The 23519-nt window shown below is 40.5% G+C and overlaps 1 protein-coding gene across 3 annotated transcripts in view; it reads right to left on the bottom strand.

Annotated features, from left to right (window-relative positions):
- SMIM14 (small integral membrane protein 14) overlaps positions 1-23519 on the bottom strand; it is a 41626-nt gene that overhangs the window by 14161 nt on the left and 3946 nt on the right. The window contains exons 1-3 of one of the 3 annotated variants that reach the window (XM_088131176.1): positions 18914-19084; positions 13036-13140; positions 5877-5925 (exon numbers count right to left, since the gene is read on the bottom strand). In XM_088131176.1, the coding sequence (XP_087987302.1) occupies positions 5877-5925; positions 13036-13110 (124 nt within the window). In that variant the 5' untranslated portion in view covers positions 13111-13140; positions 18914-19084. Of the gene's footprint in view, positions 1-5876; positions 5926-13035; positions 13141-16863; positions 17599-18913; positions 19085-23519 lie in introns of those variants that run through there. The other 2 variants (XM_088131174.1, XM_088131177.1) reach the window with 2 other exon arrangements.

Raw genomic sequence — 23519 nt, forward strand, 5'->3', positions numbered from 1 at the left:
AAATCAGGTGTCTGGGAGCACCTTTCCTGACTATCAAATTTTACTGAAGGGCCCAAGCTTTCGTGTGCTGCAGCTGGCTTCTCATATGCATCTAATACATCTAATTTCTGTACCAGTCCTACTCTGGAATGCCTTCTTGCATGCTTTATGCCTCTTTGAGTGATAAGAGTTTCCAATTTCATTTGAAAAAAAGGGTTGGGGTATGTACAATTCAAGAATCGCTGCTCCCCAGTCACTTCTAACAAATGACATCGTTTTCTCGCAATTGCTATTTGGGGCTGTCTGGAAACAAAAATTCATTTCAGCTCCCCCGCCATCTGAATGTGTTAAATTCTGTGGCAGGCTAGGATTTTCAAGCCTGACTCATTCATTTATAACAGCAGTGCAGACGTCATTCTGACTTCAGCTGACCCACAACTCACTTGCTTTCTCAACCAGGCCTCACAAAACTTTCCAGCCCTTCTTGCTGTAATCCTTAACCAAAAGGGCGTGTTTGCTTAGAAAGAACATCTGGATCTCCATCAGGGAGCAGAAGAATTACAGGAACGAAGACTCAGAGGAACTCAACAAGCAGCTTAAAAACAGAAAACCAGCAGTGAAGGCAATTCCCAATCAACAGTTGCTGAATCCTCAGTCTCACACTTCAGATCTTTGGGGTTGAATGTTGAAGGGATTTGCTACAGTTTACCTATCTCCCATTTTCTTTTCATCCTTAAGTATTTTAAAAAACACACACAGCGTCAATCAGTTATTCAGCAGGCCTCTAAAATCCTACTAGAAATAAAATGATGAAAATGATTCCAGTTCATCTCAATATTATTATACAGTAGAGTTTAAACGTTTGTGAACCCTTTTGAGTTTTCAATATTTCTGCATGAATATGACCTAAATTTTGATCTGTTCTCCAACAAACCCTGAAACTAGATAAAGAGAATTAGACAAATTAAACAAATGAGCCAAAACAAACTTGTTCATTTATTTATTGAGGAAAATTATCTAAAGCTACAGATTTTTGTCTGGCAAAAGTATATGAACCGTTGTTCTCAGGAACTGGTGTGACCCCCACCCCCTTGGGCAGCAGTCACTACAACTAAACATTTCTGATAACCGTTGATCAGTCCTGCATGTCTGCTTGGAAGACTTTTAGCCCTTACCTCCTTACAGAACAGCTTCAACTCAGAGATGCTGATGGGTTTCCTCACATGAACTGCCCACTTTAGGTCCTTCCACAACATTTCTATAGGATTAAGGTCAGGACTTTGATTTGGCTACTCCAAAACATTAACTTTGTTCTACTTAACCATTCTTGTGTGTTTTGGGTTACTGCCTTGCTGCGTGACCCACTTTCTCTTGACTGCAGCTCAGACAGATACCCTGACATTTTCTTGTAGAATTTGCTGAATTCTACAATTCAGAATTCATAGTTCCATCAACAATGTCAAGCTGTCCTAGTCCAGAGGCAGCAAAGCAGACCCAAACTGTGATACTGCCACCACCACGTCTCACTGATGGGATAAGATTCTTATTCTGGAATGTAGTGTTTGCCTTTCACCAGTGTAATTGCTTTTTATTGAAGCTAAAAAGGTCTATTTTGGTCTTATCCATCCACAGAACATTCCTCCATTAGTCTTCTGGCTTATCCACATGGGCTTTTGCAAACTGTAGACGGGCAGCAATGCTCTTTTTGGAGAGCAGTGGCTTCTCCTTGCAACCCTGCCATGCACACCATTATTGTTCAGTGTTCCCCTGATGGTAGTCTCATGAGCTCTGACATTTGCCAATGGAATAGAGGTCTTTAGTTCTTTAGACATTACCCTGGAGTTTTTAAAGGACCGCCCCCCCCAAGTATTACACGCTCTTGATGTGATCTTGGTTGGTCGACCACACCTGCGGAGGGTAACAATGGGTTGAATTGCCTCCATTTGTACGTGATCTGCCTGGCAGTGGAGTGGTGGAGTCCTAACTCTTTGAAAATAGTTTGCTAACCTTTTCCAGCCTGGTGAACATCAACAACTGTTTTTTGGAGGTCCTCAGAAATCTCCTTTCTTCAAGCCATGACACACTTCCACATCGCTGTGCTGTGAAGATCAGACTTTGATAGTGAACACCCAGAATTCTGTTCCTTAAATAAGGCAGGACTTCCACACTCACACATCCCACACTCACACATCCCATTGATTGAAACACCTGACTCTAATTTCCCTTTCAAATGACCTTCAAAATAATCCTAGAGGTTCACATACTTTTGCCACACACACACACATATAGCTTTGGATCATCTTCCTCAATAAATAAATGAGCAAGTACTATGTTTTTGACTCATTTGTTGAATTGGGTTCTCTTTATCTAGTTTTAGGACTTGTGTGGAGAACAGATCACATTGTAGATCGCATTTATGCAGAAAGGTTGAAAATTCAAAGGGGCTCACAAACTTTTAGGCACCACTGTATCAATATCTATTTATAGTATTTTCAGATATTGCTGGGGGCTCTGCAGCTTTACTTTCTAATTTATTTATTGTAAAGGATAGATTAGGGCTCTGCCAAACTCCAGAAAACTACTAGATGGCAGCAAAGTGTACTTTCTGTAGCTCTGCTGCCATCTAGTGGCCTACATTGACAGTACAGGACAACTAAACCTACATAGAATAGGTTTAGGCTCAGGTCTTGTTAAAACCAGCAGCCTTGTTTGCCTGGCATTCTTTGTTTCAGTATGTTTCATTGCTACAGTTCAGAAATCAATCTGTAAGTTGTACTGGATGTTTTATAAAAGAAAGGAAGTGCATTTAATTTTCTTAATCTAAGTAATTAATTGATAAGACACAGGAGAGATACAAGGGCAAATGAAGCAGGCAATCACCCTGGCATCTTTTACAAGGTTAGGGTTAGGGTGAGGGGCTCAAAAGGTCCCTGTCTTCCATGTCTTCATTTTTCCCTACTACTTTTGCCATCTTTTCTTATCCTGGAAAATTAACCTCGGAAGAAAATACTGAATAGCTACACAACATGTTTTGACTGCTAGCACTAAGAGCTGGGTATCTAGAAACATTCAGAAACTCTGTTACAGACCTGGCAACTGAGAGTCACTGTGAAGCATTTAATCTCAAGGTCTTCTTCCTGCGCAGAATAAGTATACAATCCGCTCCTATGTCTAGCTGACAAACAACATAATCCTTCCAGACTGCCAGTACTGTATTTATATCAGGCTGAACCTATCTGGCTTTATAGCTTTCCAGCTGCATAAAATTATGTGATCTTCTTGTGGAATTGCAAGTTGACCATACCGATCAAAATGGAGAATTTCAAATCTTCAAGCCTGGATTCCAATTTAAATGTCCAGAACCTTAACTATGAAACTGGTACATGTTCTCGCTGATCATTGCTTCTTCCGTTATGAACATTTGAAGGGGGATGGATAGCCATCTTAACCTGCTACAGCAAAAACTGACATTTGTGAATCCTAAACAGATAAATTTATTCTGGTAAAACAACTGATGAAATAAAATTCAGTCCCTGAGAGCTTATGCCCTAAAATGTTTTTAAGTATCTGAAGTGTAACTGCTGTCCCGTCACTACCATCCCTTTTTGGGGGCAAGATTATTCAGAGCATGGTGGATGTACAACTCCATCCAACTGCTGGTGAAACAGATCCTCTGGATCTCAGTGCTGATTTCAGAACAGAAACTACTACCTTGATAGAATACTTTGAATCAGAAAGGCATAGAGAGAGATGAATGAGTGCCACCCTGTTGATCCTTCTTGACCTCTCAGCGGCTTTTGATATCATGGACTGGCTCCATAAATTGGGAATTGGAGGCACTCCATTGCAGTAATTCCATTTTTACCGGTGGGGCTGATCCCAAAAAGTAGCGTTGGGGATTTCTGCTCAATCCCATGGCAGTCATACTGCAGGATTCACAGGGTTTAATCCTGTCACCTATTCTTCATGAAGCCATTGGGGGAGATCATCCAGAAGTCTGGAATAAGATGCTATCAATATGGAACTGATACTCAACTCTATCTACTTCAGCTGATGAGTCAGCTATCAATTTCTGGATAGAGATAGGCCGACCTTAATGGTACCCCTTAAGGGTACCCCAATGGGCACGTAACCCCTTGACTGGATTACTGTAAATGCACTCCATATGGGGCTGCCCTTGAAGACAATCTGGCAAATACAGCTAATGTTGAATGCTGCAGCCAGAATAGTACATGAGCTCCAAAGACTGGTGCATATTACCCCTGCTCTGCAAGCAGAGCACTGACAATCAATAGTAAGCTGGTCCCAACTTAAAATGCTGATACTACCCTATAAAGCCCTAAATGGCTCACATGTATATCTAAGCGACTACCTCACCCAGTACCAAGCACACATCTGCTTGACAAGTCTTCCTGATTGTTCCACTGGTACGAGAGTGTTGTTAGGGCATATGTTCGTCAGCAGGCCTTCTCCAAGTAGCACCAAACCTTTGGGATAATCTCCTAATGGCCCTGAGACATTTTCTCTCATGCTGGATTTAGAGAAAGGCTAAAGACATGCCTGGTTTTTCCCAAAACTGGAGTTGCCCAATTAAATTTGGCTTCACATATTATTAAAACTTTAATAGTTATAAAAAGAAGAATCTTTATTGGGGTCAATGACCAGTCCATAAAACACTGTACATACATAAAGCAGATATTAATTAACCAATTAGGTAAACAGATCAATATTTATAATATTTAAAGGTTTTTTAGTTTTATTTTATTTGCAATTTTATTTTGGAAGTCACCCTAAGCTTTGTGAGTACAAATCTTTAAAAGAAAAGTATAAATCTTAAAAAAAAAAAAAAAACCCAGCAGCTTCTCTTCTAGAATGAGGAAAAGATGTAAAATATACTATAGCATGTATCTGAAGTGAGGACTCATTAACTCTTTTGTGTGTGTCCCTGATCAGAATGTTAGTATGTTCTGAAACTGAAATAACAAGCCACAATTAAGAAAAACTCTGGTATTCCTTATTTTCTTGAGCTCAATATTTTAAGCTGCACAACGATCCTTAATTAATATAAAAATTTCAAAGTGCTGACTCAGATACATTTTTTGTTATCATATACACTACACCTGAATATAGGATGAAAAGCAGAGGTAGCAACTGAAAAATTAGCATACGACTGTTTCCCCTCCAGCATTTTTAAACAGACAGTTCAACTCAACCCTCCTCTATCGCCTGGAGAAATAAGCGGGGAGACATTTTAGATGGGAAAACAATGGAAGTGAATAGTGAGCTCAAGAATTTCTATAATCTTGTTTTGTAAAACAAATATTTGGTTGGAGGACAGATGGCACACAATTCAGTAGACCAGTGTTGTCCAAACTTGGCCACTTTAAGATGAGTGGACTTCAACTCCCAGAATTCCCCAGCCAGCCAACTCCCAGAATTCTGGGAGTTGAAGTCCACTCATCTTAAAGTGGCCAAGTTTGGACAACACTGCAGTAGACCAACTGAACAATCACATCATCTCCCCCTTCTAAGAGAAATATCCCAAACATTCCTGCTCCCATTTGGTGAGGAACTTCGTGCCAATGAAAATTAAACTTAAAACTTCCAATGAACTATACAGTTTTCATGTTCATCTGAACTGGAAAGTTATATTATCAACTGGTAAAGGTTGTGTTATCTTGGAACCAAGCTGGTGATCTATTTTTCCGGTTCAGATTAACCATAATTAACAAGCCAGGATTCCTGGCTTAATCATGAGACAGGACAAAAGACAGATAAAAGATAAATGTATTTTGGCTTATCTAAACTGGTTAGTGTAACATATTTGTTCCTCAACCACCATGTTTCACTTGTAACCATCTGTTAATAGTAATTATTCTAGCCTTCCTATTACTCACATTCCTGAAGGCATTCTGTATCTGTGCAGTAGGACTGGGACTGTCGTAACTGAAATGAAGAAAATGACACAAGTTTAATTAGATTTGACCAGCTCTGAAGTTTGTTGGAGAATTTCCAAAGATTAAAATACACTGGAGAATGAAATGTAACTTATAAGAAATCCATTTTTGCCATCAATCATAGCAGTCTGCCCTGTGGTAAAACTCTGCTTGTACATCTTATTCCATGAGCTCATATGAGCTGTGGTCACTCATGGAAATGCGGATATTCATCAGTATTTCTCACCCTTCATAGGAGAGCCAATGGAAAATTTCTGAGAAAACTGACATTTACTAATAAATCTCAAAGCCAACATAAATTGCTCTCAGTAAGTCTGCAAGTTCATCACTACGTATAGTTGGAATGCTGATCATGATATCTTTATAGTATTTCCTAAAACTCTAAATGATTCAGTTTAGGACGAAATAGGGCCTACATGTAGCATAACCCATTTTTGTGACCCCCTTCCCACAACCCAACACTGCTGTATCCAATTTTCAGCCATACAACTTTTGTTGACAATATGAAGGGGAACCTTGACACCTCTGGTTTGTCCTTAAAAAAAAAAATCCCAACTTCCAGCAAAGGGCTCAAAATGTTATCGTGTCTCTGCCCTGCTCTGGCTGAACATTTAAAAAATAAAAAATCACAACAATTATGTCTTTGTGGCTCAAACGATTGACCCTCTCTAAAGAAACTGAATATGCAGTGAAGCTGCAATGGGTTGCCATGTTATCTGGCTCCTGGATCTTGATGAGATTTGCAAAACTTGAGCATTAAATTGAATCAGAGACTGCATTTATTTTGCAAAACACGGAAAGCTCCAGTCCACCATTCTTCTGTCTTACAAACAGACTTAACAGCTTACCCCATTTTTCAAAAAAGGGGGGGGGAACCCTGCCCAGCCATTCTTCTTTTTGGGGAGAGGAGATTACGCAACAGCAGCAGGATACAGAAATCACACATGTGCAAATCCGTCTGCACTTGCTTTAATTTTTAATGCTCAGTCCATTCCTGGAGCACCCCAAACCGCTTTACGTAAAAGCAGAACATGAGAGACAGATAGGAGAGTGAGAGTACTAGCCTGCTTTAAAAGAAAAAGTAGAAAAAGACAGAAACATTTGCTAAGCCAACAGAGCCCCTCAAAAATTACAGAGCACACAAACCAATGCCCTACTGTTGCGAGAAAAATTGCATGGATGACTCTGTTGTGTCCCTAGGAAGGGAGTCTGACTTTTTATTGCTTCTAATGAGTCCATAACATGCCTGTACCCTGCAGTGGTTTTTACAAGAGAGGGCAACATCAACGTAAGTTAAAGCAGATAGAAAGCCATATGGTTGCATTAGCAAACTCTCCAGAGATCTCCTGTTGCTTATTACGCTCTGACTCGTCATACCATCGCCAGCACCTCCACTAAGAATCCCAACTCTGCTCATGGGAATTAACAAGCTGAAATCAAATCAAAAGAAGACACAGCTACCATGTTATCAGTTGGAAAGAAGACCTGAAGTGGTGGGCCTCTCTTCTGAAAGAGGAGAGCCAACACCGGGAAATCTCCTTCAACCACTTGCTGTTTGGAGAGTGATAATGGCAAGGAGTCTCTTTGCACACTTAAGCGCACCACTTGCCCCAGTTCTGAGCTGGTCACACCTGGTAAGAGTTATTTATGTCTTGAGTACATTATTATTAAACTACCACAAGACGTAGGTGTCAAGCCCTCATGAAGCTGGGCAAGACTAGGGAAGCAAGAATCACGCAGATTTCAGCAAGATATTCTTAATGTTAATTGGGGTAAATAAACAGCTTTGGAAATTGTACGAAGAGTTTCCCAGCCTCATTTATTGTTAATCAATTAACTGGAGTCTCTTTGAATGATCTGAAACGCTTCTTCCCAGATTCCTTTCCACCTGGGGTAAGTTGCAGTTTATGAGATAAGCTATCAATTGACTCGCCTGTTATCCTAAATGTCCTCTCTCCTGTTCCTTTCCCAGCCTCCCCACAATCACTCCCCATAGCTCTACTCTGTTTTAGAAGCTGCAAAAGATGCAAAACAAGATAACACATTTGCTAATTGGTGCATGATGCCGGGATCACATTATGCCTGCACTGAAAGGCCTCCGCTGGTTGCTAATCCTATCTGGAGACAAATTAAGGTTTTGGTTTTAACCTTTAAAACTCTAAACAATTTAGAGTTTATCTGTATCTAAGAGACTGCCTTTCTTCTTATATACCTGCCCACCTATTAGGATCTGCAGGAAAGCCCCAAATGTCATACACACAGGAGAGGAACTTCTTCTGCTTCACTTCCAACTTATGGAATGCCATCACTCATGGTTCGTGTCTGGTCCCCATTCTCAGGCTTTAGAGAATTAAATAGTTGTTATTATTATTATTATACTTTAACTCTGCTGGCTTTACTGTTTTCTGTTTAGGTATCTAAGTATACGTATATGTTGGAAGCCACTTTGACCATTCTTCTCGGACAGAAAAGTTGGCAATAAACCAAATGTATAAATATATAAATAAAATGCTTGACACGAGAATATAGGAAATGTACTGGCCCAAGGAAAGGGACAAGCTGACCTCTGCTTTAAAAAGGAGGCAAGCTTCTAATTTCATGTCGATACATCATTGTTCATTTTCGAAGTTGAGTGCCTGTTTTTTGTTTTAAAAAACCCAGCCATCTCTCCTCTTTGCTAAAACAGAACTGTTTTGGCCTGTCTATATTATTCGATGTGTAGGCCAGGCTAGTTCATTATAAAGGAAGTTACATCAAAGTTGGTTTCCAGTGTATATCCTACGAATAACAATACTGTAACCCTGACAACATGACTGATGGTTGGAATGCAGACATTGTTGTTGTTGTTGTTTAGTCGTTAAGTCGTGTCCGACTCTTCGTGACCCCATGAACCATATTGCGCCAGGCCTTCCTGTCCTTCACTGCCTCCCTGAGTTTGCTCAGTTTCATGCTCATTGCTTCAGTGATGCTATCTAACCATCTCATCCTCTGTCGTCCTCTTCTCCTTTTGCCTTCAATCTTTCCCAGCATCAGGGTCTTCTCCAAAGAGATCTCTCTTCGCATTAGGTGGCCAAAATATCTGAGCTTGAGCTTCATTATCGATCCTTCCAATGAGCAATCAGGGTTGATTTCCTTTAAGATTGACTGGTTTGACCTCCTAGCAGTCCAGGGGACTCTCAAGAGTCTTCTCCAGCACCACAGTTCAAAGGCATCAATTCTTCGGCACTCGGCCTTTTTTATGGTCCAGCTCTCACAGCCATACATTACTACTGGAAAAACCATAGCTTTGACTATGCGGATCTTTGTCGGCAAGGTGACGTCTCTGCTTTTTAATATGCTATCTAGGCTTGCCATAGCTTTCCTCCCAAGGAGCAAGCGTCTTTTAATTTCATGGCTGCAGTCTCCGTCTGCGGTGATCTTGGAGCCCAAATAAATGAAGTCTGTTACTGCTTCCATTTCTACCCCTTCTATTTGCCAGGAATTGATGGGTCCAGATGCCATGATCTTAGTTTTTTTAATGTTGAGTTTCAAGCCAGCTTTTGCACTCTCCTCTTTCACCCTCATCAAGAGGCTCTTTAGTTCTTCTTCACTTTGACTACTATTATAAGAATCTGTTTCCACATCACAAATGAGCTTCATGAAGAGACTTCCTTATACTATACTGTTTTAGTGTAGAAGATACCCTTTGCATGGAGAAATATGCCACATAAGGGGGAATTGTTGTAGCTTAGAATCTTTTATATACCTGCATTCATGCATTATTATTTTTGGAGAATATTCAAGAATGTTCTAAGAATCCTGAAGCTTAGGATAGGATAGATTTAAAACAGATTATAATTAGGGTACAAATATCATCCTTAAAAAATGGGTTGCAAGTGTGAAATAAAAGATGGATACCCAGGTATTGTGCTCAATGGCTCCCCCTTATGGACTAGGTCAGTGTTGTCTAAACTTGGCCACTTTAAGATGAGTGGACTTCAACTCCCAGAATTCCCCAGCCAGCATGGCTGGCTGGGGAATTCTGGGAGTTGAAGTCCACTCATCTTAAAGTGGCCAAGTTTGGATAACACTAGACTAGGTGTTTTTGTCATCCTCAAGACAAATATAGTAATGTGGTAAGAGTTAACCAAGGGATTGACAGTATGATGCTACTCTTGTGTGGGGTGTTGAAAGACATCTCAGAGCTGGATCTGAAAACAGCTTGAGATACAATAGCTTTAGAAATGAACAAGGAGCACTTATTGGTTTTAGGTTGGAAAACCTGTCAACGTGGCCTTTCCCACAACTTCCACAGAGAAATACAGAGTTTTTCATTACACTGACCTCACTTGAGCAACTGTGGATTAGCATAATGGAAAAAAGCCTTATGTCGATGGCAAGACAGGAGAATTGCTATGGGGAAAAAAATCACACAGGACTCTTCGTGGTTGTAGCAGCCATCAGAACCTGAAATTCCTACAGTCACACCAAATTCTGTTGTGTGAACTGTTGCTGTCACCAAAACTTTATCAAAGACCACAATGTTCATCTTTATTTTGTGTGACCTATGGAAGCATATTCCTGTCTTCTGGTATTCTTTTGTGCATGTGGAAAGAAGGAAAAAGAAAAACTGATGGCCAGTAGAAAGGCCTTCCACAAGTATCCAAGTTACCCTGGAGAGAAAACATTCCTCACTTCTGCATACGCCAGATATGGAAATGCCAGTCTCTGGATTTTCTTTTAATCAAATCAAAGCAAAAACCTGATATAGTACTAGGCCTGCTGGAAATGTACTGTTTTCTCTGGTTGAAGAAGTTTACGAACAATTGTTCCAGGTGTAAGAATGAGACAGTTATAACAAGAAAAGGAGAAGTCCGCTTAATCTCTGATGCATAACTACTACAGATTACATGAAAAATCTCACTGCTTCATTTCTATTTTTAAAAGTCTCATATAAAATTTCAGGAACTAGTAAGACCATTGTAGCAGAACAGCTAAGCCTGCAGAATAGAAGGCTGGAAGTCTCAAACCTCCTCTCCTAGAAAATCTCTGAGTCTTCATACTCTAGCCCTGTCTCCTACTTTGGGAGATACTCAATCTTACAAGAGATAGACAAAATAAAATTTTATTTTAAAAAAGAAGAGAAAATGTAAAACCTGTTTAAACTTCAAAAAGTCACTGTTAATAAAGATAAATGACAGAGCTGTTCCAATCAGAGACAGCAACTTAAAAGAGAATTACAAAAGCAAAAAAAATGGTCGGGGCGGACCACAAAATGGTGGTCTGCCATAAGTGTCTCGTTTCCAGCCAGAACCTGAGAATTACAGGAAGATTCTATAGAAATATAACTTCATGCATCCAATCTGAAAGAATGCAGGCTGAGATTTAAACATCCAATTCTATAATTCATACAGAGAAATAAATATAGAAAGCAACACATACAGGAAAATAATCTTAATGTAAATTCCTGGCTAAACTTATTAATTTTCGTGTTGTGCATCAGTTATGCCCCTTCCTGGATCAGGAGTCCCTCTGCACAGTCACTCATGCACTGGTCACCTCCCATTTGGATTACTGCAATGTGTTCTACATGGGGCTACCCTTGAAAAGTATTCGGAAGCTATGGCTGGCGCAAAATGCAGCGGCGTGGACAGTTTAGGGTGGCACATACAACACCTCTGTTACATGAGCTGCATTGGTTGCCGGTTTGCTTCCGGGTCCGATTCAAGGTGCTGGTTATTACTTTTAAAGCCCTTCATGGCACAGGACCAGGTTATCTGAGGAGCCCTCTCGCCCCCGTTATATCTGCCCGCCCCATTCAGTCTGGCAGAAGGGGCATGTTGTGGACCCCACCAGTCAAGGAATTCCTGTTGGCGGGGTCTAGGAAGAGGGCCTTTTCTGCCGTGGCCCCTGCCCTGTGGAACAGCTTGCCACCTGAGGTGTGGGCTGCCCCCACTCTCCTGGCCTTCCAAAAAAATGGAAAAACATGGCTATGCCAGATGGCTTGTTGGAATTGGCTGGTGGGATGATTGATACCTATCATCTTGGAGTGTATATTGCCTTTTTATACAGAATTGTTATTTGTTATTTTAAGGTGGCTATTTATATTTATTGTTTTTATTGTTTTGGATTTTAATTGTAAGCCGCCCAGAGTCCCCCTGAGTTGGGCGGCACATAAATGTAATAATAAATAAATAAATAAATAAATAAATAAATAAATAAAAAAAACTTTGGAATCCCTTGAAACAGATTCTGCCTGAGATGAGGACGGCTTTTCTGTGTCTGACAGGAGGACTGGCACATAGGCTACTTTACAACCACTATCCACATGTAGGCTGCAACTTCCAGTTGTTTTTGAACACCAAACATACAGAGGCATTATTGTTGTAAGGGATTCCAAACCTTCCTCATGGAAAAATAAGGACATTGCCTTATTATTCCGGGAAAATGGCACTCCCCACTCTGCCTTAACCATTAAGTCATTGCTTTAAGAATTGCTTCTGAATGTCAGGTATATACAGAACTTTAAATAAAATGAACTGGGGAAACACTAGATAATGAACTTTCAGCTTCCCTGCCTGACTACAATCGTTGCATCTTCCCTGTTCTTCCCTCGGCTCTGCCGATAACACCCTCTCCGTCCCAAGTGCTGTAGTATTCTTTTCCTTATAAGTTAGAGCGAGAAGAGGTACATAAGGCAGCCTTTTCGCAGATGCATTTCCACTTTCGATAAACAAATGTGGTGAAAGTCTCAGTAGGAAACCATCCTGCATAAATATATGTCCCCTCCAAACAGATGTCCTAGCTGAAACCCTCCTTCCTCTGATAGCCGGGGGAGGTAGGAGTTGTAGTCTATTATACCTGTATAGAACTACAGTAGATGAATGTCTGTTTGTTTGTCTGTCTATCCCTCCCTCCCTCCCTCCATCGCACGTAGATAGATGGGACCATCAGGGAGATGGGAGGACTCTTCAAAATATATTGTGTTGGTGTTTACATTTTACAGTATTCTATGGAAAAACCAACAGTGGTCCACACTTAGCCGTGCAGATTTGATCTAAAGACGCTTCAAAGCAGCCCATGCTATAGAACAGGAACCCATTCCCCAGATTATCCTTACCAGATTGATCAGCCTCCTCATGGCATGCTCATGCGAGCAAATACATTCACAGGGGTCAAAGCCGCCTTCTGCCATGTTATTCAGATGGACCCGGACTGTTAATCCCTAGAAAGACAGAAAAGTTGCTGTGTTAGCATATTTTGTCATTAAAAAAAACCCTACTCGTTCTCATTTGATCTAATACGGATGTCCAAACAATTGTAACACTACTCTATAAATGAAGGACAGAGTTACATCAAACTGAACCAAGGGAATGGGGCTTTACTACATGTAATAAAAAGTTTCATCAGGACTTTGGCTGCGTTGTTTGGTCTTCTCAGAAGCCCAACAAAGCTTCATCTCTAATAAGTTGGGTGACTGGTTTAATAAATAAATACATAAATAAATATTTAACTTGAGGACTGCATTCTCTTTAAGCCTGTTTGGGAAAGCATAACCTTAGGTGGACGGCAAGGTTTACCAGAGAGTTACCATAATAATCTTAGGAAGATAAATAAATAGACAGATAGATCCAGTATATAATTACTACTAAACAAACTGTAATTTTAAAAAAATTCAGTTTCAGAGCAGGAGGTTTAAACTGCATCATCTTTGATACTTGTATCTCTTGGGGATAATAAAATTGGGCTTTTTGCAGCAATGCTGTCCAATCAAATAACAACTCAGCATAAGACCCCATTTCTTTGACCCAGACTGTGCCATGAGACGTCTCCTGCTCTGAGCATCCTTTCCTTTTACAGATCTTAATGGCTGAAGCTGGGAGGAAAAAGTTGGCACAGCGGTTTTACCACAGCCCAATGCACCACTCAGATACCCTGGATTACAACTCCACTCATACCTGGTTCATATAATTCTTACCCAGGACTGCAGGGTGTCATCCAGTAAATAACTCACAACTATCCACAGAAGCGGCTCTCTAGGGCTCTGTTAGCCTAATGATTTGCTTTGTTGCCCCAAGACCGAAAAAGGGGGCAACAGATATCTACTAGACCAGTGCTCCTCAAGCTTGGCAATGTTAAGGTGTGTGGACTCCAACTTGCAGAATTCCCCAGGCAGCATGTACTAGACTAATGAAATGCTTTTGGAAATTTAACTCAGTGGACGCCACTGACCCTGTTCTTAACTTCAGAACTCCATCCCTTCATTCAGCCTCGGTATTGTTTCTTAAGAAAGCCTTCCATCCTGCATTCCAAGATACTTCCATGCTTACATTATGGAAGACAGCTTGAAAATAAGGAAGAGCAGATAGAAAAGCCCACCTGCCTCCATTTTCTCAAGGAAAACCAATACCCCTGCCCATTTTAAAGATACATTATTGGGGGAGGGAGGGGAAACTTGCCCTTTCAGATAAATGCAAGGAAATGCATCTCTAGGACACAGCTTCAGCTAACTTATACAAATGACATTTGTTAACTTTTTTCAACGCAAAATGATCAAAAATAAACCCAGGATGTTCCTGTACTCTGTAGTTTTTCTGCGGGAATTTGCTTAGGAATAGTCAATGCCTGATTTTACTCATGTAACAGAGGCCCCAAAGAGATATTAGGAAAAGTACATCCAAGTGACATGCCATTATAAAAATTATAACAGAACACTGCTTTCAGGTTGTACCTATTTAACGAGAAGAAATCCTATTTTAGATTTTAACAAGCAACAAAATCCTAACTCTTTACCGGATGTTTCCTGCCACACCTGTTTAACTAGTATAATATTACAAAAGAACTAAGGTAAATACAAAATGGGAACGCAACATGGCAAATTTTATTGTGCAATAATTATTCATATAGATTATGCCATCTAGATGTCAACATTTTCTCAATTCATTCATAATTCCAAAAGTCATTTTGTGCGGAACATTATTATTTGTAACGAACGAAATATTGTGGGCTTGTTTTCTACTGTTTTAAAACAGTAGTAGTCTAGCAAGTGTTAAACAAGGTGGTCAACTTTTTGGTACTTAAAGGCTGCTTTTTCATTATTGTTTCTGGGTTATAATCTAATGGCACTCTAACATTGCTCCTCAACAGCAGAGAATTATGTTCTAAGGTCTATAGTCAGATTGTTTGAGACTCGTCATCATATAAAAAAATTACAAAAATCAGACTTGATAATACAAATTGAGGAATTATGCCAGAAACATCCCATGTATGCTGTAGGGTACGATTCCTGGTGGAACACAAACTACATTTCAAGCAAGATGTTAGTCGTTCTTGACTGCAGAAACCTAACTGAAAATCACAGACACTGAGAATAACTGTAATAAAATAATGAAGCATTATCAGCAGCTTTGTTTCAAAATGGATGTTTGCTTTGCAAATACTATATACCACAGCTGCCAAATATATAGATGAAAGTAGGAAATGAGAAATTTCCCATAAGACAAAACAATCTTTAATTAAAAACAGTATGTTATGGTAAGACAATGCAAATTATTTGGTCATGGGGAAATGTATCTCACAACGTTGCTTATGTTTTAATACCCTGCGCAGTGAAGTGTGCCAAAATATATTTATACCATGGTTGCAATTATGAACCAAGCCAGTTTTAATTCTACTGATATGAAAACAGGACTGAAATCATTAGGGTTTTGTCCTGACCTCCTTGTAAATAACAGCTTTGGACAGAATGATACAGTGAATAGACCCCGAAGGCCTTTTCCACTCATGCCCTCCAGATACAGGTCCCACCTTTTCCAGGAAGGATCACCAGGCCCCTTTTTAAATGCTCACTTGTGTTCTTTTGCCAATTTATCACCAGTCACAAGTGAATTACTAACTGGATCTCTTCCTTTTTTAAAAACTAGACTCAATTTGCATTTCAGCACAACTAATAATTGGATGCATTTCAGCACTGAGCATACCGCTCTTTATAGTAAAATCGTCCTCTTCTGCCTACCAGAACATCAGTATTATCAAGATCCAGACAAAAATGCTGGTCAATCTTTAAGGTATCTCTCTGTCCATTTCTCTGTCACATATGCACATACACACATACACATCCAGATGTGTCCACATCAGACAATTCCTGCATGTCCTAGTCAATATAAAAGGAAATTATTCTGGGAAGTGTCGTTCAAAAACTCTGGAGAGAACCAACTTTTTTGGATCCATGGGTGTTTACAGAAGGGCAATTCATAATAATATGCACCAAACCTCTTTTCTGATCTTCCCCTCTCAAGTGCAAGTGGTAATCATTCTTCTCCTTCCCCCCCAGCTGGTTTTACTGGATTTTTTAAATCTATAACTGCTAGCATTTCCTGTAACCAGTTTCAAAGGGACCTTTTATCATATGTTAATTCCAATCTTCCAAAGGAAGGAGTGCCATTACTGATATAGTCAAAATGGCACAAAAATGGGAGTAGGGGAGTTAAGTACAAAAGTCCTTCCAGGAATAAAATGCAATGGGAATTGGGGGGGGGGGGAATCCAAATGAAAACGAGAAAGACAGGGAAAGGGCAGGATGAAATTCAAGGGAGGGGGCTAATAAACAAATAAAACAAATCTATTACTGGACACAGTGATTTTAATTTTCTGTATCCGCCTCTATCCATTCTTGAAAACCTTTCACAAGTTCAAAGTACATGGTAAATGAAAATAAAGCAGGCAGGAAAACCTTTCGCTGGTCATCCCTGATAGTCAACCAGCTACCACTGGCTACAGTCCAGAAACCTCACAAACGGCTCTGTTCATCCCCTGCAACTTTAGACTTGGATTTCGGCATATGTTTTCTTAAGCAACAATAAACAGGAGGGCATTTCAGAAGCAATAAGGCTTTGGGAGGGGAAGAGCAAACATTTCAAACAGAAAAAAAAAAGCAACTAGAACACACCTGGGATAAAAAGGTTGTCTTCCTTAAGCGGAGCTCAACTTCTGGTGGTTTCATGGACACATCCATGAAGTTTTCTTGGCAAGAATACAAAAGTAATTTATCCCTGCCTGCTTTTTTTGTTTTTTTTACACTTTCCAGTCTAGTACGGCTATTATCCCCCATTCACATAGGAAGTTGGACCCTGTTTAGCTTTTTGAGATTAACCAAGGTCAACTAGGTGCTGGGAATGTATGCTTCCCCCCGCCCCCCAAACTGAGCTGTGTATACATACAAAAATATTTTTGATGAGATTTCAATCCTGACCTTGCCCGAGAGGGCCTGAGACAAAAGAACAGTTTCCCAGTTGTTCAGGCACATGCATTTTATGGTTATATTATTTTTAAGAGGCTCTGCTTGATGGTTTGGAATATCTAATAAAATTATACTGTCAATTAAGAGTTTGACCTCAGAGTAGGTATGAAGTTAGGATCAAGGATAAGTTCACCACATTCTGAAAAGCATGAAGATTTTATCAGTATAATAAACTTGCAACTCAACATGGATACCTTGGAATATTCAGCTTAGATTGCTCAGAGTATTAAATGGTATAATACTAATGGTATTAAATAATAGCAATATTATGTTAGACTCTTTTTCCTACAATCAGGTCTGCTTCATCGTGTTTATTTCTAAGTTTAGTCTCATTGAGCCTTTAACCACTACATCACAGAAAACACTAATGTAGACTGTAGTAGGACTGGGGAGACATTCAAATCCACACTCACTAAGTGCCTTTAGCCCATCACCCTCATGCAGGGAGGAATTGGAGGATGGAGTGCTACCTATATAATTTGCAAAAAAAACTTTAGGACAGCAACCTTAAACTTGTTTTTTGGAAACAAAAGCATTATGTATAGCAGAACTGACACAATCCCACCACTTGGTGCCTCTTGAGTCCTCTCCTTTACAGACAAAATAGCTTCTATGAAACTCTTCCATAAAGACCATTAAATATTTCTTTATAAAGATTAAAGAGGAAACAGATGCTCAAAGCTGAAAATGAAGCTTCGTTTTATCTCCTCTATTCACACGTCCCATAAACCCTTAGCAGGTTGTAGTTTAATGAATTAACCCAAAAACCTGGGTTAAGCACCAACCTGCTTATGACATTGGCTAGATTCCTACAACATAGTGAAGCACAAACAACCCCATTGTGTCAACTGCGTAGTTCAGCACATGTGAGGAGGAGGAGGAGGAGGAGGAGGAACCGCACGATCTATCTGATTAATATCCTACACAGTCCAACACGGGTTTACTCCGAGGTGACTCCTACTGAGCCCATCCCCACTCAAGAGTCCAGGTATGCAAGCCCAGTCCTGTTAATGCAGCGGACTCCTTATCCCTGCGCACAGAGTCACCCGCGGACCTGCTCTTACTAAACGCTACTCCGGGTTACGCTGGAGGCATTCTAGGGAGCGAGGATCCCCCGATGGCTTAACTGAGCTCGCCTAAATCCTGCAACTTCACCTTCCAAGAATTCCAGGAAGGCTTTTTTAAAACAGCTATCCGCTGTCCACTCCTGTTATTCTGCAAAATAAATTGTACCGCACGGGACGAGCAAATCTTAGCCGGCAAGCGCAAGGCCGGCTCCCTCTTACGCCAAGCCGCCCGCACAGACGACACCGCCGGGGCGCATTTGGCCCCGGGGAAGTCAGCCGCAGGGTTGCAAAGCAAGACCGCTATTTAGCGAGAAGCTCCCCCCCGAGGACTCTGCGCAGGACACCGCACAGACGGGTGATCCCTCGCGAGGATCCCTCTGCGGAGCAACTGGCACCGTGGTCTAGAAGCAAGCAGCGGGGAGCGCACGGCGACGGGAGGCGGGAGGGTTCTGCTTGGTTGCGGACGCGAAACTTTCCCAGTCCCAGCACCCCGCGAAAGCATCCGCCGCCTGGCCGCCCGGCCCTCCCCTCCCTCCCTCCCTCCCTCCCGCAGCCTCCCTCTTCCGGATTCCTCCACCGCAGAAGCGACGCGCATCCCTTCGGGCCGAGGCGCGGGGACAAGCGGAACTCACCGAGGCCGCCCGCTGCTCGGAAAGGGCCGCTGCGCTTCGGCGAGGGTGCGGCGCGGCTCAGGACGCCGCCGGCCCCGCCGAGTCTCCCCGCCCGTGTTTTGGTTCGACTGACCACGTCAGACTCCGGCCCCGCCAGAGCCCCGGATCTGCCGGCTCCCAGAAGGGGAGGGGCGTACTGGGCGCCCTCCCTCCGCCGCCCACGCCGTGGCAGGGGCGGCGCGGCCACAAGCGCCTCCCCGCCGCGCCCCGCGAGCGAAGTGGTGGTCGTGATTCGTAGCCGTGAAGAGCCTTAATCTCCATGCATTTGTCCAAGTCCCTTTTAAAACTGTCCGTTACTCCTCTTTGTGGGAATAAATTATGTAGATTATTAATACATTATGTTACATGTGAAAAAATTCCCCTTATTTGTCCTAAATCTCCTACCATTTAGCTTTATGGGATGGTCTCAGATTTTAGCACTTTGAAAGAAAATAGCATCTAAGTATTTTTATTACCATATTACAGATAAAGAGCTTGGGAAAGTATGGATTCCTACAAATCGATATTTAAAATAGTACTTGAAATGAGGACTTTATAATTCTTGCTTTCAACCAAAGTCTTCTGTACCAAGAGAGGCGAATATGTGTAGCTCAGGGTTGGACTGTGGAGTCCTTGGGGTTCTCTGAGCTTGGCTGTTTCCTTGCAAATGTTTCGTTGCCCGGCTAGGTCACATCTTCAGTGCACTGAAGATGTGACCTAGCCGGGCAACGAAACATTTGCAAGGAAAACAGCCAAGCTCAGAGACCAATAGAGGCGAATATGAGCCCAGAGAACCCCAAAGACTCCAAAGTCTTCTGTGGTTCTCTTATCAGTTTAATTAACCCAATTTACCACAGTTTGGGGGACCTAATTATTTCTTTTCTTTGATAATATATCAATGTAGTGAGATCTTCATACTTCCATGTCACATGGATCAATTATAAATGTGTGTGTGTGGGGGGGGGTATTGCAACCACTCAGCTTTTTTCAAACTGGCTGGATATCTAAGTCAAATAATGGTTCTCCAATTCAGAAGAGTCCTAACCCTGGCAAGGTTTAATGCCCTCCAAACAGCTGTTCTTGAGGGACATTTTGGGGCATCCCATTTGAACAAAGACTTTGCCCTTTTGGAGAAGGCGTTCCTGAAACATTAACTCACACATTGCTCTCCGATTACAAAGATGCCTGGCTTCAGGTAATCACGCCCTATCCTGTCTGATTTCCATGTCACCCGGATCCATCTTATTTACAATTGTTATATGATCGCTGAGCTTCTATTTCTTTCAATACACCAAACTTTTGTTTTCCTATTTGTAAAACAGTATTTTGACCACTCCGGTATTATAATTCTTGGGTTTACTGTGGTCTTTATTTGCAATCTCATCATTTTTTTTTTTTTTGAGCTGGTCAGTGACCATGATCCTACTACTCTGTATCATATTCCCTCCCTCCCTCTTTCTATATACTACTAAAACTCTCGTGTCTGTTTGTAACCTTTAACTGGGCAAAATGGTGTGTTACAGGGCAACAATTTTTGAACCAAGGTGCCTCAAATAGGCTAACTTACAGAATGTGTCCAAAATCCGGGACCCATGACTCACATGGAATTGAAATTTGGCAAAATTTATAAAACATAAAAATTAACATAAAACATTTTATGACATCATACAAAATGTCATAAAACATTTCCTGTGGTCAACTCCTGATGTTTGACTGTGCTATACAGTTCAATATGAATGACATGGGCTATTTTCAAGGCAGATACATCTCTGAATATCTCTCTGAATCTTTCCCTGAACTTTTAAGGACTTTTCAAGTAAAGGCAGCACATTAGAAGCGCTGCCATTATTGAAGGCACTGAGGAATCTGCTAAGGAAATCTCTCTGAAATGATGACCAAACGGGTCACAGGTTGTCTAGTTATATATTAGTATATTGAGGAGTAATTTTTTAAAAGTCAAACTCATACTCAAAGACATTTACATATAAATATATAGTGCCTGTAATTGTAGGACATGCTTATCCAGGGTTAACTGAGCTATAATTTACTCAACCCAATTGTCTAGGTTTGCAGAATACATATACTTAAATTAATTATATGGGCTGCCTTTTCACATCACATTTAGGCTAAAATGTATTTTAGTACATTTTAGTAGTAACAAAATTCTAGTTAAATACACAATGGTTCAAGTTAATTACACAATACTACTTATGCAGTATTATACCATACTGTTTCGGCTTACATACAAATTCAACTTAAGGACAGACCTTGGGAATGGAACTCATTCTTAAACTGGGGACTACCTGTACTTCCTCATATTTTGTCTTACTGCTATAAGGATGAAGAGCACAATCTTGTGACACTTTCTTGTTGTAAGTTCCAATGAATGCAGTGGAACTGCTAAAAAGACACATACAGAATTGAATTGTTGTAAGGGTGCTGTCTTGGGAATAAGCTATTTTGACACTTGCTTCTGAACCAACATTCATAGGGTTAATTTGTACATAATAAAATAATAAACTTCATGATATTATATAATGAGATGTTACAGCCTTTACTGTACAGTGTTATTTATGTTAGTCATTAAGCATGACATATACAAACAATAAAAAACAGAACAGTCTAAATTGGTGTTTCTCAACCTTGGCAACTTTTAAAGTCGCCAAGGTTGAGAAACACTGGTCTAAATTGTCTAATTTGGCAAGCCAATTCAAACAGGATATTAGGTAACCCAGTAAAGACAAAAAATGGAATGAGCCTGGCTTAAAGGTTTTTATTACTGAAAGACTGGTTTAGTATACAGAATATACCACACCAATTATTAAAATAATGTACAGGCACTTTTGCAAATACATAATTACAATTTTAAAGTGTTTCAGCCTTAGATAGATATATAAATAGATGTCCCACATTACTCCAATATTTGTTTAGTCTCTCCAGAGTCTTTTGGATCTTTTAATTCTCATAAAAAGTTTAATCCCTAATCTGTTTGTGATGATGCAACACAGCACCTGTTGCTGTCCAGAGAAATTATTTTATGCTGCTTCACTTTTACTTAAATCAGAAGTGGCCTCTTATATGAGGGCTGCTACTCATGTAATATATAACCATCTTGTCCAATGTGACATGCTGTATGTGTAGATTTTACTCCCATCATCCCTAGTAAACACTACCAAAGATCATGCATAAGAATGCATCATAACTTCTAAAACCCTTTATCATGTAATGATGTTTCCAATTTTTCTAAGTTCTGATATTTAGAAGCAGCAGGTTCACTCCAGAATTCTAAGTTGAAAACTGTTTTCTTATAGTTTGGCTATATTCTCATGTTAACCCCAACTGTGCAAACCATGGCTTAGCATGATGTGTAAATTAGCCTAAAAGGATCTAGACAGGCATGACCTCAATCTTGCACTTATGGGGAGGTTCACAAGCAAGTGAGCAACTGGGCAGTATGTTATTTGACTGAATATTGGGCACTTTACTGACCTTGCCTAGGCCTGAAACTAAGCAGGGTCAGGCTTAGTTATGGATGGGAGAAATCCACAGACTATTAGAGCTGCAAGATAGACCAACCTCACAGCTTAATTGGACTGGTGGGATGGACACTCAAAGATGACTTCAATTGATACGTTACCATGTTACACAAATATAGCCTATGTTTATCAGCACCGAGATGAGTTTTGGAACTGTAAACTCACAACCTGGAATCTGGTGACAGGTAGAAATTTACATTATGCCTACATGGTTTCCTAGGTTGTACTTTTGTATAATTATTGTTTTAATTAAAAAATCTGACTGAAGACTTCATGAACTGTGCCTAAGAAGCATCAGAAATGTAGCTTTATTAAATTGAAACATTTTAATGTTATTTACAGAAGTTGTGTCTTCAATGATCAATTGAATACAGTACCCTGCAGAGGGCACTAGAGTACCCACTTTTTAGCCCATGTAACATTTTACTTTTTAACATTTAAAAGGTACGGCATCTCCTATTCCCCCTTGATTCCCTTATCACAAACACCCAATGTGCTCCTTCCCTTTTTGGGTTTTAGGAGACCAGTTAAGACCTCATTATTCCATCAAGCCCAGGACAATGGTGGGCTGTGATTGAAGATCTGCATTTGCTAGACACATGTTTTTGTACATTTTCTTTTTTTGTATTATTTTGATACCGTATTTGGTTAATTTTAAGGAGTTTATTGTTTTTGAGGAGGTGTAACTTGGTGATGTTTCTGTGTTAGCCATCCAGAGCATTTGGGTATGTGTGCTGATACCCCAAAATTAAATAGCCGCGAGAAAGATTAAATCCTGCAGTTGTGCCTTATTATGCAATCTGAGCTTTACCTAAGTCCAATACAACAATTCGGGTTAAAGAAACACCCAAAAAGGTGTACTGTGTCTTCACTGAGCCAACATTCCCTGTCTTTGTTGGAAAAAAGCACGTGAAGCTTCAGATGCAGTAACTGGTGGCGCTTCTGTTATTAACCATTTCAACAAAACATTTGATGTACCTGTTCATTTATCTTGCATATCAGCTTGCAGGTATTTTGGTCCATTTCTCTTAAAGAACTGCTTCAGTGCTTGC

Source organism: Python bivittatus, unplaced genomic scaffold (assembly GCF_059951505.1).
Source record: "Python bivittatus isolate LINGU-HERP-01145 unplaced genomic scaffold, Pbiv_v1 ctg000970_np1212, whole genome shotgun sequence".
NCBI lineage: Eukaryota > Metazoa > Chordata > Lepidosauria > Squamata > Pythonidae > Python > Python bivittatus.